This window comes from Bos mutus, chromosome 14 (assembly GCF_027580195.1).
Source record: "Bos mutus isolate GX-2022 chromosome 14, NWIPB_WYAK_1.1, whole genome shotgun sequence".
NCBI classification, from domain to species: domain Eukaryota; kingdom Metazoa; phylum Chordata; class Mammalia; order Artiodactyla; family Bovidae; genus Bos; species Bos mutus.
In genome coordinates this window covers 44,924,662-44,938,713 of record NC_091630.1, presented here as the reverse complement: position 1 = coordinate 44,938,713, position 14,052 = coordinate 44,924,662, and the positions used below count along the sequence as shown (strand labels likewise).

Genomic DNA, 14,052 nt, shown 5'->3' with positions numbered 1-14,052 from the left:
GCTCATTTTCAAGAGGGGGAATGCTCTCTTTTTAAAATGCTCATTGTAAAGGAACCTGTATCTCTCTACTATTCTTGGCACATATCTGGGAAGAAACTTCTGCTCCACTCCCAAGGAAGGAGCTGAATCAGAGGATACTTCTGTGTCCTTCTCCTACCCTTCACATTTCATCCTCATGCAAGTCTCTAATTTATCAAATGAGAATGCTGAGGGTGTGACATTCTCTTAGCTAACGCTGCTATAAAGAAAGCAACCATGCTGTATGTTCAGGGGACAAGGACAGAGGTGCGCCTCTTGACAGTTTATTCACTTCAGTTCAGTTCAATCGCTCAGTTGTGTCCAACTCCTCATGACCCCATGAACCATAGCACACCAGGCCTCCCTGTCCATCACCAACTCCTGCAATCCACCCAAACCCATGTCCATCAAGTCGGTGATGCCATCCAACCATTTCATTCTCTGTCATCCCCTTCTCCTTCTGCCCTCAATCTTTCCCAGCACCAGGGTCTTTTCAAATGAGTCAGCTCTTCGCATCAGGTGGCTAAAGTTCACTTCAGAGCCTCAAATGTTTTTGAAAAATCTGATAAATAACCTCATACCAAACTACTCTATCACAGGTGAAGAATACTCCCTAACAAAGTCAGGCTAAAGTTTTTAACACGCTACTTCATCAGCAGGAAACTTTCATAAAACAAAACTGTGTTTTTAAATGCACAGAATAAGATATGTTTACTGTATTTACTTCTCAGTGGGAGAGAATCAGATAAAATATGAAAATAATTCTGACACACAGAAAATAATTCTGTATTTTTAAAATGAGTATATATTCATACTTACATTGATAACAAAAGAAAAAGAAGTACTTTAAAACTTAAAATACTTACTGTGTAATTGAATTTTGAACACTCTTTTCATTTAAAGTCATTCCAGGAGGTGGGTCATTTTGCAAAGCCAACAGTTCTTTCTGTAGTCGTTTCTAAAAAAAAAAAAAAAAACAAGAGTATCATTAATAACTTTGTACTTTTTTTTTCTTACAACATAATATCCTTGTAGTCATAAAGTCTGAAATCCTTGATTAAATTTCCTCCAAATGCTCGTGCCTTTTCCTTTATAAACCCCTTACATCTATATATTTTACATGCCTGACTCTCACATTTTTTACTGCTTTCCTATAATTCACAATTATTAAATTATTTCTAAATATATTTGTAACCATTGATGCTATAAGATAGTTACCAAGTTATAAGGTTATAAATGCTTAAAAGTTTTAGCAGGGCTTCCTTTACTGGTTTTCAATGATAAAAATCATAGTTTTCCATAACTCTTAAAGAATGCATCATTTCAGACAAATAGGTTTTCCAGAAGAACTATAGAAAACGTCTTTTGAAAAAGTTTAAAATAATTTAAATTTTCAGCTATTTGTCTTCTTAAAACAGTATCATCCACATATAATTTAATCTTTCAACACCAGAATATATCAGAGCCTGAGATTACATAAAGTTATTTTTTTCACACATTAGATGCCCTGAAATGGCTATGTATTTGCATTCTATTTTGTATAGCTTTTATTGTTCAATTCTTCCCTTATTATTATCACTCGACATTCTTTATCAGGACACAACAAAGCAAAATAAAAACCACAACAGTCCATAATTTATGGGTTTAAAAGCAAAATAACCGTTATTAGAAGTACATGCAACATTATAAAGATTCTTAGTGAATATCTTTTTTTTGGATTAAAGTACACAAGCAGGATTTCCTTGGTGGTCCAGTGTTTAAGAATCAGCCTGCCAATGCAGAGAACATGGGTTTTGATCCCTGCCCCAGGGAGATCCCACATGCTGTGGGGCAACTAAGCCCATGTGCCACAACTACTGAGCCTGTGCACCCTAGAGCCCATGCTCCACAGGACAATCCACCAAAATGAGAAGCCTGAGCACCACGAGAGAGAGCCTGAGCACAGCAATGAAGACCCAGCACAGCCACTAATTACAAGTTTGTTTAAAAATAAATAAAATTGTACATAGTAAGTGTTCAGGAAAGGAAAAAAAGCAAGCACACGAGCATGGATTCCTATTCAGAACTTCAAACAACTCTACTTAAAAACTAGTTTCTGATTTTTCAAAATAGTGGAATATCACTATCAATATATCAATGTTTGTAGTTTCTAGATCTTTTCAATTCATAACATCTTTCAATAAGCCTACCAACATCTAACACCTCTAGAGATTAGAGAACTCCTCCCTTTTTTGTTGAGACTCAATGGCTCTTTTACTTGGCAAAAGTGAAAACTTTTCCTCAAATGGTACAATACCAAAATTGCTAGCAACAAAGAAAATAAGATATTAACTGCAGTTTCTGATCTCAGTTGCCTTCCAAAACGCAAAATTACAAACTGAAAATTAGTTTAGAAAATTTTTAATTATCGAAAACTTAGAAATAAAGCTGCCTAAACAATGTTTTGAATAAAGAGGGAATATATTTGTGAAAAGTGTCTATGTAGAAGAGGGTTTTTAATTTACTTAACAGGGGCTTCCCTGGTGGCTCAAGACTAAAGACTCTGCCTGCAGTGCAGGAGACCTGGGTTTGATCCCTGGGTCAGGAAGATCCCCTGGAGAAGGAAACGGCAACCCACTCCAGCACTCCTGCCTGGGAAATCCCAGGAACAGAGGGGCCTGGCAGGCTACATATAGTTCATGGGGTTGTAAAGAATCGGACAGGACTGTGCGTTTAACACTTTTCACTTTCAATTAAAGTCAACAAATCCTGTAGGTTTTGTGATTAAGTCAATTTTCAAAAACACTAGAGTGAAAAAAAAAAAAAGGTTTTGCTTTTTTTTTAAAGCAGGAATTCTAAGACGTCTGATATACTAACTTGCATGACGATTCTCTAAGGGGAGGAAGATAACATACAGGTTTCCAAAGTAATGGAATCCTCTCAGTGTAGGGCATCTTGGGCAAGTCTTGTTTCAATGACCACAGTTTGGGAAACAATGCTGTGGAAATCCTCCAGACCTTGAGAACTTCATATAAAACAGGGAAGACAGCCCTTGTCCACGAATCAGGATACAAAAGAAGGTCAACTTGCATAACCAGCTACCAAAAGAAACAGGATACAAAGGCAAGCTAAGAAGAATTGCCTTGGTGTAATTATCCCTAAAAGACAACGTGACCAGTGCTGAAGAAAAAGAAAAGTTCTTCCTACCCCAATACTACTACTCGGAGAAGGCAATGGCACCCCACTCCAGTACTCTTGCCTGGAAAATCCCATGGATGGAGGAGCCTGGAAGGCTGCAGTCCATGGGGTCTCTGAGGGTCGGACACGACTGAGTGACTTCCCTTTCACTTTTCACTTTCATGCATTGGAGAAGGAAATGGCAACCCACTCCAGTGTTCTTGCCTGGAGAATCCCAGGGACGGGGGAGCCTGGTGGGCTGCCGTCTATGGGGTCGCACAGGGTCGGACACGACTGAAGTGACTTAGCAGTAGCAGTAATACTACTACTTGTATGTCCACAAAGAAAGGGGCCTGTGGTAGCCAAACTCCAAGAGAATCTCCAAGTAACTGCTTCCTGGTAGTCACATCCTCCCACACAGTACCAGAGTTGGTCAGTGTAACCAATACAATACAGCAGAAAGGAAGGTATGTCACTCCCAAGATTAGGTTATAAAAGACTGTGATTTATGTCTTGGTTGTTCTCTCTAGAATCACTTGCCATACTGTGAACAACCCAATTCAGAGGTCAGCAGGGTAGGTTAGGGCCTCCTGCCAATAACCACGTGTCATTTGGAAGAATCTCCAATCTGGAATCTCCAATTCTAGCCAAGATTTCAGACGACTGCCGCTGGGGCCAATACTTTGCCTGCAAACTCAAATGAGAACCATTCAACTCTGGAATTACAAGGGATTTTAAGTGTTTGTTCTTTCAAACATCGCATGTTTTTCCAAACATTTCAAGACATTAGCTGGTGCATGTTTTTCACAGAGGGGGTGGAGTCACTACATTAAAAGACAAGCCATGCCAGTCCCTTAGCAGTCTCTGCTACCAGGCAATAAACTACCTTGCACATTCATATTTCTGCAGTAGAAGGACAAAACAGGACTAACGTGGGGCAGAGGTGTTAAAGAGTACTTACTAAGCACCCTAATAAAAACTAATGATTCACCCGTGTACTAAAAAAAAAAGATAAGGTAGAAGGTCAAACAGTGTATTTGGTAGGTTCATAAAAACAGGGAATTCACTCTTAGGTGTATCCTTCCCAGAACAATAGTTCATTAGAGAAGGCAGGAAGTGTTTTTGAGTAAGCCAACAGTTTCCCCAATGGTCCTCTGGCTCTTCTAAAAAACTGGTTCTAAGAACCCTGACTATGAGCAAAGAAGCTAAAAAAGGAGGACTTAAAGAGTTCAATATAAAAATAAATGAAAATTCATACTCCAGGATATGAAGAACTAGTATAACTGTTTAGAAATCATACCAAGCAACATCAACAGAAAGCTATTATCACATGAGGAAGCATTCACCTCCTGACTTTGAAGACTAAGTGTTAAAAGTAGATGTGAAATACTTGTGTTAGGATTGAACTCTAGCAAAATACCAGCTCATTAGACCATCAGGGCAACACTGGCTATTTCTCTAGGCAGAGGTAAAATAACAGCCTCGAACTGAGGTAACGGGAGATAACTGGAAAATATCTGCAGAAGGTAACTAAAGAAGCAGAACTACCCACAAACCATTGGGAGCTGAAGGGGGCTGAAAAATTAACAGTTCCAAAGGTTCACAGCCAAATATCACCCTGTCTCTTCCTGAATCGGAGAGGTACGAGAAAAGTAATTACACGTATTACAAATGTATCATGGTTCTCTGAATCTAAGACACACCATCAATTGTATTATTTTATGTAACACTAAGAAAAGAAAACAGCTACCAATTAAACGACAACCCTCCACTGACATATCTTGATTTCAGATATGTTAAAGTAGGGAGGAATATGTGCATTCAAAATTGTTAATAAAGGTCTGATTTCCCTAACTGTTAAGTATCAGAACTACTTGAAGAGTAAAAATTAATTTTCTGAGTAAACTTAATATGCCTAAAATGATTCTTCTCTCAATATTTAACACCTACCCCACAATGCATGATCTCAGTCGATCTGTAAATACGCACTTTATTCCCAGACTGCATAAAACAGAAGCACACCTGTGCTCCAAGGCAGAAAGACCAGGCAGGCCCACAATCTAAATGTTTGAGAGCATCCCAAATCTAGAATAACCTGAAAATTCTATCTAGCCCTCACGTGTGTTAGCTCAAGTCTAGAAAACTCAGAGGAGTTTGAGCTCTTCTAAGAGATCCAAACGGTTTATACACCCAGTATGAAAGATCCTGATATATCTAAATACGGTGGAAAAAAAAAATGATTTAACGCTTTCAGAACTGGCCAGTGGCTCTACAGTCTAGACAGCACCTTCCTTTCTCTCTTTCCTTATGAATACAAATGAATCAAAGTGATATGAATCCACCGTAATTTACAACTTTGGGGGGTAAGAAGACCACTGACCAATTTTGGAGTTAACTATTGTCAACGACAAGACACTGGGAAGCACCACGCAACGGAATGACATTCCCATATGTCATAATACTATGGTTGAGAAACTCCAGACTACTGCAACAGCTAGGATGTGTCACTCTGCACTCAAGACAGAGTGACAGAAGTTCAGTTCCTAAAACTTTTTCCCACTTCAGCGCTGTGAGGAATTATTCTTGAGATTTACTCTCCCTTAGAACTGGGGCTTACTCCTGGGGTCCAGGAAAGTATTTGTGTAACATGAAAAGGCAGCACAGGAGCTTTACACCCCCTCTTCTCCACTACCACCACTCCAAGAATCACTATAGCAGCTGTTTCACACCAAAGGTCAAGTGTAGGACAGAAAAAGCCCAAAAGAATAAAACAGATACATAATTACTTTTGGCTTTATGAGACTTAAAGCCTTTGAAAAGCTCAAGCCACAGTTTTTATACAATAGAGTAAAAAACTGTAATCAGGACTTCCCTGTTGGTACAGTAGGTAGGAGTCCACCTGACAATGTAGGGGACATGGGTTTGACCCCTGGTCCGGGAAGATTCTACCTGCTGCCAGAGCAACTAAGCCCTCAGGCCACAACTACTGAGCCTGAGCTCCGCAACAAGAGAAGCCACAGCCACGAGAAGCTCACACACAGCAACAAAGCGCCCCCACTCGCACAACTAGAGAAAGTCCGTGCACAGGGATGAAGATCCGGTACCATCAAAAATAGTATTTTCTTTTAAATGGAAAAAAAAAACCACCGCAATTGCTGTGAGAACTTCCTGGCAGTCCAGTGGTTAGCACTCCATGCTTCTACTGCAGGGGGCACAGGCTGACTCTCTCATCAGGGAACTAAGATCCTGCATGCAGTGCAGCATGGCAAAAAAAAAACCAACACACACACAACAAAACAGTAATCGCTATATATTCTAATCAGCCCTGTTCCATTTTCCCCAACTGATATTATCAATGCCCGTCCCAGTATAGACCCATAATGTTAAACCAAGTTTGAATATGCCATGTACTTCCCTGGAATGACCAGGGAATGATATACAATGGATAAAAATGAATACTTTTAAATATCAAAAAATTTTAAATGAAAGTAGTAAAACTCTAAACTCTAATATGGATCCCTGACATTATGTGTACTGAAAATAATTTAACCTGTTAATAATGATTATTGTGACAGCCTCAGACAACAGTGAGGTCTACAAGCCCACCTGACCCTTCAGCATATAGTTAGAGTAGCTTGATAGCCCCAGTTCTCACATTTTAAACTGTCATCTGCTCTTTGATTATCAGTAACTTGTCATTAATACTTAACCTCTAAGCACATTCTCTTTCTTTCTCTTTTACTTGCTGTTTTCTTTTTTTTTTTTTTACTTGCTGTTTTCTACTTTGGAGCCACAACCTCCCTTACCAAGCAAAAAGGTTTACTTATTTTGGTGACTACATTACATTTTTTTTTGGTATAACACATGTCAACTAATCTTCAGTGATGGCATTAACACTGACTAACATTTGTTGCTTCGTTTGCTCTTAAACCAGACTATACTTCCTTGTTGAGACTAACTGGAGAAATTAGGAACAAGTTTACCAAGTCCTCATAAAAATGAAAAGCACAGCCCAGTAATTAACAGGTCCACAGACCACATTGTGAAGCATGGTCCTAAGCCATGAAGTTTCATCCCAATGAGGCCATCTTTGCCTCTTCGGCTCCTGATCATTTTCATCAATCCTAGTGCTTTATATATTAGTTCAAGTTTTTGCTTTTTCAGACAGCTGAGGATGATGGGTATTACTGTATTAAAAAAGTACCACTATAGTTGTTTGATAGTGAACAACACTGTTCAAGTTGAGGAATACCACACTCAGTGAAATACTCTGAACAAACAAACAAAAAAAGGACTATTTTAAACAGCATCCTAAAAAGTTCATTCATTCAGAAAACGGCTCAGCTTCTAAACTAATGGGTTTGTGTTAAGTACTATCCAACACTAATACATGTTGAAACCAAGGTACAAAATATTTAAATGATACTCTGACATTATCAATCAAAAAAAGAAAATAATATATCCCTCTTAGATACTAAAAATGACAATGTATCAATGGACAAACTGACAAGATCCCTGGTTGTGTAAAGCTTAAACTCTAGTGAAGGAAGAGACAGTCAATAAATAATTAAAAAACAAGTACATGTGTGGTATATTAAAATGTGACGAAAAATGGAGCAAGCTAAGGCGTTGGAGAGTTAGGTCTCACATCTTGTTAAATTTTATTTAAAAGTGACATTTTGAGAAACTAAACGGTAGAAATCCTTATTTAGGGTAGGAAGAAATACAAACTAAAGGGGGGAAAACATTAAAAATGTGGAGATATACGACAATGATTGCTAATGCAACTGTACTTAAAATGCCCAACATGTTTTCTCTTAATTTTATCTAACAATCAACTAAAGGTGGAAAATAAACAATAGGAGGGTATGATGGAAAAAAATTAGAACATCATACACATTAACATGGCACAGCAGTAAAGCATACACCTGCAATGCAGGAGAGGAGGGTTCAATTCCTGGTTGGCAAGGTCTCCTAGAGGAGGAAATGGCAACCCACTCAGGTATTCTCGCTTGGGAAACCCCATGGACAGAGAAGCCTGGTGGGCTACAGTCCATGGGGTTGCAAAAGAGTCGGACATGACTTAGTGACTTAGTAACATCATTGTTATCATCAATTAATATCATTACACTAATAAATTACTACTTCCCCCAACGATATTTAACAATTACAACATTTTTCTTTTTTCAAATGAAAAAGGGTGAGATGACACAGCACTGAAATGATTTTACCTTATTTAAAAATTCGGTAGAATTTGATTCATGCAAATTAAGAAAATATTTCCTTTCCTTAGTATACTTCTACAGCTCTTAATTCTAACATTTATTTATTGAAACTTTCCCCCCTTTAAGGAAATGGGTAGCCTTTTAGGAAATGGGTAGCCTTCAACAAATCAAGGTGTTCACTCTTACTTTAAAGTTAATATTTTTGGGAATTCTCTTTCAGTCCAGTGGTTAGGGCTACCAAGGGCCTGAGTTTGATCCCTGGTTGGGGAACTGGGATCCCACAATTCACCAAACAACTAAGCTCACACTGCAGCTACCAAGCACGAGGGCCACAACTAGAGAGTCCACACATCACAGTGAAAGACTCTGCACAACACAACCCAAGATCCCTTGTGCAGCTACCAAGACCCGACACAGCCAGATAAATAAAAAGACTAAACAGAATTTTATTTCTAGCACAATGCAGATACTCTAAATACTTCCAAAGCAAACAAAAATCAAATGAACGCAGGAACTTTGAAATATTCAAACGATCAGGGCTGGATTTCATTTTGGAGTTCTCTACCAAACCCAAGGGGTGCAAGACCAAGAAATATGGAATCTCTCAGAAGACCTGCATAAAACTATGATCCCTCAAACCAATGGTGAATAAGATAAAGGGCACAGAAAGAGATAACAATGAAATCTGCCTGTTCAGAACTTAGCAATGGCTAGAAGAAGAAAAAAATGTCTCCCATGAAATGTCTGAATCTCAAGCAGATACCCACATGGCTCTGTCTGAATTCCCGCAGAGAACCTAAGGCAAGAATTTAATCAAGTGGTCAAGGAAGTAACACCCCAGGCAACAGGCAGAAATAAAGAAAATATCCTGGGGAATATAAATTCTATCCACTGAGGCAACAATTCTTTTTTCAGAATCTAGAAACTTAAAAAAGTAATAAGACCCAAATGAGAAGTTATTCAGAAGAAATAGCATAAAATACCTGATGCAATAAAGATTTTTCTAGCTGGAAAAGCACTAGATCCCCAATTTACTTTATGTTCTTGTAGCATTTGTATAACTGTAAGCAACTCTAAGGCAGAGATTACTATTTACCTTTGTAATCCTAGCATCCAAAACTGTATGTGTCAGTCACTCATATCCGACTCTTTGCAACCCCACGGACTGCAGTCAGCCTGGCTCCTCTATCCATGGAATTTTTCATGCAAGAATATTCGAGTGGGTTGCCATTTCCTCCTCCAGGGGATCTTTTGAACACAGGAACTGAAGCTCCATCTTCTCTGGCAGGTGGATTCTTTACCACTGTGCCACAAAACTGTGCCTGACACATAATGCTTTCCCTCAGTAAAATTTTTTTTTTAATTAGTAAGGATGCTGACTGCTTCACTGTATGCAAAATCCAGAAACAATATAGGTGCCTATCAATAAGTCTACAAATTGTGGCATATAGAAGTAAGACTATACAACCATTAGGCTTCCCAGGTGGCTTAGTGGTAAGGAATCCATCTGCCAATGCAGGAGCCTTAAGAGATGTGGGTTTGACCCTTGAGTCTGGAAGATCCCCCAGAGTAGGAAACATCAACCAGCTCCAGTATTGTTGCCTGGAAAATTCCATGGACAGAGGAGCCCAATGGGCTACAATTCATAGGGTTGTAAAGAGTCAGACACAACTCAGCATACATAAGCACACACACAATCATTAAGAATGATGTGGGACTTGGCTAGTGGTCCAGTGGTTAAGAATCCACCTGCCAGTGTAGCGGATATGGGTTTGATCCCTGATCTGGGAAGATCCCACAAGCCGTGGGTCAACTACCTGTGAGCTCCAACTATTGAGCCCCCACTCTAGAGCCTGCGCTCTGCAATAAGAGAAGCCATCACAATGGGAAGCCAGAGCACTGCAATGAAGAGTAATCCCCAATCTCTGCAAACAGAGAAAGCCTGCACACAGCAAAGAAGATCCAGCACAGCCAAAAATAGATGAATAAATAACTTTTTTTTAAGCTATGTCTTTAAAAGAAAAAGAATGATGTGGATTTCTGTGTACTAACACCAACAGAAGAATCCCCAAACATACTGAAATGGAAAAAAGCAAGCCTCAAAAATACATGTAATTTCTTTATATTAAAACAAAAGCAAGAGTTATACAAACATCATATAAATGCATATGGAAAGGACCAGAAGCAAGCGCATCCAACCATTTTATAGTAGTTCCCTCCTAGCAGTATAAATAGAGAAGTGGCTACCCATGTTTGCACTACATACTTTTATATATATATTTATATACATATATACTTATATATGCTATCACTTCATGGCAAACAGGGGAAAAGCAGAAACAGTGACAGATTTTATTTTCATGGGCTCCAAAATCACTGCAGATGGTGACTGCAGCCACAAAATTAAAAAAGACACTTGCTCCTTGGAAGAAAAGCCATGACAAACCTAGACAGCATATTAAAAAGCAAAGACATCACTTTGCCAACAAAGGTCCGTATAGTCAAAGCTATGGTTTTTCCGGTAGTCACGCACAGATGTGACAGTTGGACCACAAAGAAGGCTGAGAATGGAAGAATTGATGTTTTCAAATTGTGGCGTTTAGAGAAGACTCTTGAGAATCCCTTGGACAGCACGAAGATCAAACCAGTCAATCTAAAGGAAATCAACCCTGAATATTCACGGGAAGTATGGATCCTGAAGCTCCAATACTGTGGCCACCTGATTTGATGAGCTAACTCACTGGAAAAGACCTTGATGCTGGGGAAGACTGAAGGCAAAAGAAGAAGGGGGCAGCAGAGGATGAGATGGTTGGATGGTATCACTGACTCAATGGACATGAGTTTAAGCCAACTCCAGGAGATAGTGAAGGACAGGGAAGCTTGGAGTACTGTCGTTCATGGGTTGCAAAGCTGGACATGACTTAGCAGCTGAACAACAAATAAGAACATTAAAAAATGGGTAAGTTCTTTAGTTAAAAGTTAAATGGATGGTGAAAATATATAGTTTCTGTGATTTTTAAAAGACATAACTAAAACGTAAGGACAAAGAAAGGTTCAAAATCAAAGGACAGAAAAAGACATCAGGTCAAATGAAAAGTTGATAATAGCTGCACAAGTATCAAGTAAAATTGACTTTAAGACCAAAAATACTAACAGAGATTTAAAAAAAAACAAACTACATAATGGTAAAAGGTTCAGTTCATCAAAAGTATAAATATATCCAACTTAGCTTCAAAAACAAAGGAAAATTAACAAATCTACCTTCATAGTAGCAGATTTTATTAACATCTCTCCAAGTAATAGAGACAAAAAAGCCTGTAAACTATTTTTGCCAGACTCCCCTGTCTTTCACTTTGCCAACAGAAGGTACTGGGGGGGAAAAAAACACAAGACAAAAGGAGAAGAAAAATGTCATTTCCCCTCCCATTCTTTCCTGGTTCTGATACACCCAAGTGAATGAGTCTCCTCCTACTGAAGTCAAGACCAGGCAGCTGTAGAACCAGGAGTGTGCATGGTTCTACGAAGTAGCAGGAACTCATACCAGTATCTCCAGCAGCTTAGCACAAGTACAGGCTCTTTAGTTCCACCCACAGAGAGTAGCTTTTTAAACAATAATCTCCCTCTCCCTCTCAAACCCTTATAACTGAAAACAGTGTGGCAGATGTACTAGAGAAGTTTAAGACAGAATGAAGCCCAGGAGGCCAAACTGAAAACTGATCGAAGGATAAGAAGTTGAGACATTACTAGTGAACAACCAAGATACAGAACAGACAAGATTTAGTGGTAAATGATCAAGAGAAGTGAGAAGGAGGGAAAAAAAAAGACTCCAGGTTAGCTTAAGTGATGGTAGAAATATTAATTTGAAACATACACAGCAGGAGGAACAGGTAGAGGAAGCTAGTCTACGTGGGGATGGAGGCAGATGAGATTAAAATCAGTTTTGGATGTGCAGATTCAAGCTTCTTGAGAACATTCAGAAGGATAGACAAAAACAACTGAATCAACCAGAGCTGAAGTCTGGCTGCTCCTTTTAAATGAACTCTTTAGGCTAGGTATCCTCTCTACCATGGGCCCAATGGATCCATGATATATACTTTAAAGCAGCGTGGCTCCAGGAGGCAATGAGTTTACAATGATAAAATCATATCCAAATTTCTCAAGCTACTTCAGAAGTTATCTGTCTGGTGTTCTGGAAATTAACACTCTAAATAAAATATTTAAGCTACCCAGAAACCTTGACTCTGGATGAAATAAAATACAGTTGAGAGTCTACTGTCCTGACCTTGTGATCACTACATTTCAAGCTCTAAGTGAAAAGCAGTAATTATCATTAAGTCTGATAGAGTCAAGGTCCCATTTTAGGTAACCTTTTTTGACAGGGGAGGAATATTTAAATTCCTCCCTCCTTGTAAATGTACAATTCAAAATTTTTTACCTTTCAGATTTGGCTATGCTGGGCTACATTCAGAGATTCTGATAACTATTAATAAAGCTACTGAGGCAAATAAAATATCATAAAGCATAAGACAACTATATAGTGAGAATGTAGATTATACATGATTTGGCACACACTAACTCTTTTTTTTCCCCTTTAATTTCTTTATTTGTGGTGGGTTTTTCTCTAGTTGTAGGGAGTAGGGGCTACTCTTTGTTGCAGTGTGCAGGTGGCTTCTCTTGTTGCAGAACATGGGCTCTAGGGCACGCGGGCTTCAGTAGTTGTGGTACCTGGGCTCTAGAGCACAGGCTAAGTAATTGTGCCCACAGGCTCAGTTGTTCCACAACATGTATGATCTTCCAGACCAGGGATCAAACCTGTGTCTCCTGCACTGGCAGGCAGATTCTTTACCACTGAGGCACGAGAGAAGCCCTCAAGTCTTAAATAAATATGCTGAGTGCAAAGTCTGGTTTGACCTACAAACCAAACTGCAGATCTATCACATGAGGCAAGAGTTAGGATATAGGGTAATAGAACTGGTTACTTATTTGTTAAAAATGTAAGCAAAAGTCAAGCCTTAAGAGTAAAAGTGCATGGTCCAGTAGTTAGGACTCCACACTTTCGATGCTGGGGACTGGGGTTCAGTCCCTGGTCAAGGAACTAAGATCCTAGAAGCCACAAGGAGCATCCCAGGAGGGGGAAGAAAAAGTTTAAGTGCTAAAAGGAGTATGTTCAACTGAACACTCAACATCTGCTTTCCAGGAGCGTATAGTACGTTTGACTTGGGATAAATAATATTCTGTCTTAATTTCTATATAATTAAATATCTACCTCATGCTCAGTAGCATCCAACTCTGCAACCCCATGGACTGTAGCCCACCAGGCTTCTCTGTTCATGGAATTTCCCAGGCAAGAATATTGGAGAGGGTTGCCATTTCCTTCTCCAAGGGATCTTCCCAACCCAGGGATCAAACCCACGTCTCTTGCACTAGCAGGTGGATTCTTTACCACTGAGCCACCTGAGATTGTGGATTGTGGCTAACAGAATGAGATGGGTCAGCAAATATAACAATATTTTGAAAAGTTTAAATAAACACACTAAGGCAGTATTAAAATTACAGATAGCAACTAAAGCAAAGATATGAAATAAAAATATCCTAAAATTAGGATAGTAGAAAGAACTTTATTAGAAAGTGCATGAAAATATGTATCAACTTC

At 39.0% G+C, this 14,052-nt stretch overlaps 1 protein-coding gene across 2 annotated transcripts in view; it reads right to left on the bottom strand.

Moving 5' to 3' along the window:
- The window catches only part of UBE2W (ubiquitin conjugating enzyme E2 W), a 90,495-nt gene that overhangs the window by 58,881 nt on the left and 17,562 nt on the right, over positions 1–14,052 (bottom strand). For both annotated transcript variants that reach the window (XM_070382244.1, XM_005907512.3), the window contains exon 2: positions 885–976. In XM_070382244.1, the coding sequence (XP_070238345.1) occupies positions 885–976 (92 nt within the window). The remainder of the gene's footprint in view (positions 1–884; positions 977–14,052) is intronic.